Below are 628 nucleotides of genomic sequence, written 5' to 3' on the forward strand. Positions count from 1 at the left end.
GAGGTTTGGGGACCCCACAAAAGGGGGTCAGAAAAACCACCATCATTATCAGCAGCATCAGCAGCAAAACCCCTGGCACAGAAATAGGTGGCGGAATCCTCGTCCCTGAGGTTGTTCATCTGCAGCGTCACCGAGCTCTGCCCGTTGTCCCTGGCCATGCTGAACCGGCCCTTCACCGACGGCGCGTAGTATTTGCTGGAACCACTAGGGCTGCTGATCCCAGCGACCCATTCCAGCCCCTTCCCGGGGCTCTGGCGCACCCAGTACATGGTGTGGTTGCCCAAGGTGGTCGTTGGTCCCAACCCTGGGCCTGGTTTGGCCCCAAATTCCCCACCTTTGGCCCCAAACCCCAACTCTTTGTCCCAAATCTCAACCCTTGACCCCAAAGATCAGTCATTGACCCAAATCTCAACCATTGACCCCAAATGTCGGCCATTGACCCCAAATCCCAACCATTGACCCCAAATCTCAACCATTGACCCCAAATCTCAACCATTGACCCGTATCATGATTGTTGACCCAAATCTCAACCATTGACCCCAATCTCTGCCCCGTTCAGCCCCTGTGGCTCCTCTGCCGCCCCTCCGGTTTCACATTCGGCAACCACGACATGAACTGGGTGCGCCAG

General features: G+C 56.4%; 1 gene segment (V, D, J or C); it reads right to left on the bottom strand.

The window, feature by feature from the left end:
• Nucleotides 1-269, bottom strand: part of LOC114072946 — a gene marked incomplete at its 3' end in the record, with an annotated part of 7854 nt that extends 7585 nt beyond the window's left edge. The window contains 1 exon segment of the V gene segment in view: nt 177-269. Within this exon segment, the coding sequence occupies nt 177-269 (93 nt within the window).
• Nucleotides 270-628: the final 359 nt, after the last annotated feature.

Source organism: Empidonax traillii, unplaced genomic scaffold (genome assembly GCF_003031625.1).
Source record: "Empidonax traillii isolate 1590-97213 ecotype Southwest subspecies unplaced genomic scaffold, ASM303162v1 scaffold4590:size9444, whole genome shotgun sequence".
NCBI classification, from domain to species: domain Eukaryota; kingdom Metazoa; phylum Chordata; class Aves; order Passeriformes; family Tyrannidae; genus Empidonax; species Empidonax traillii.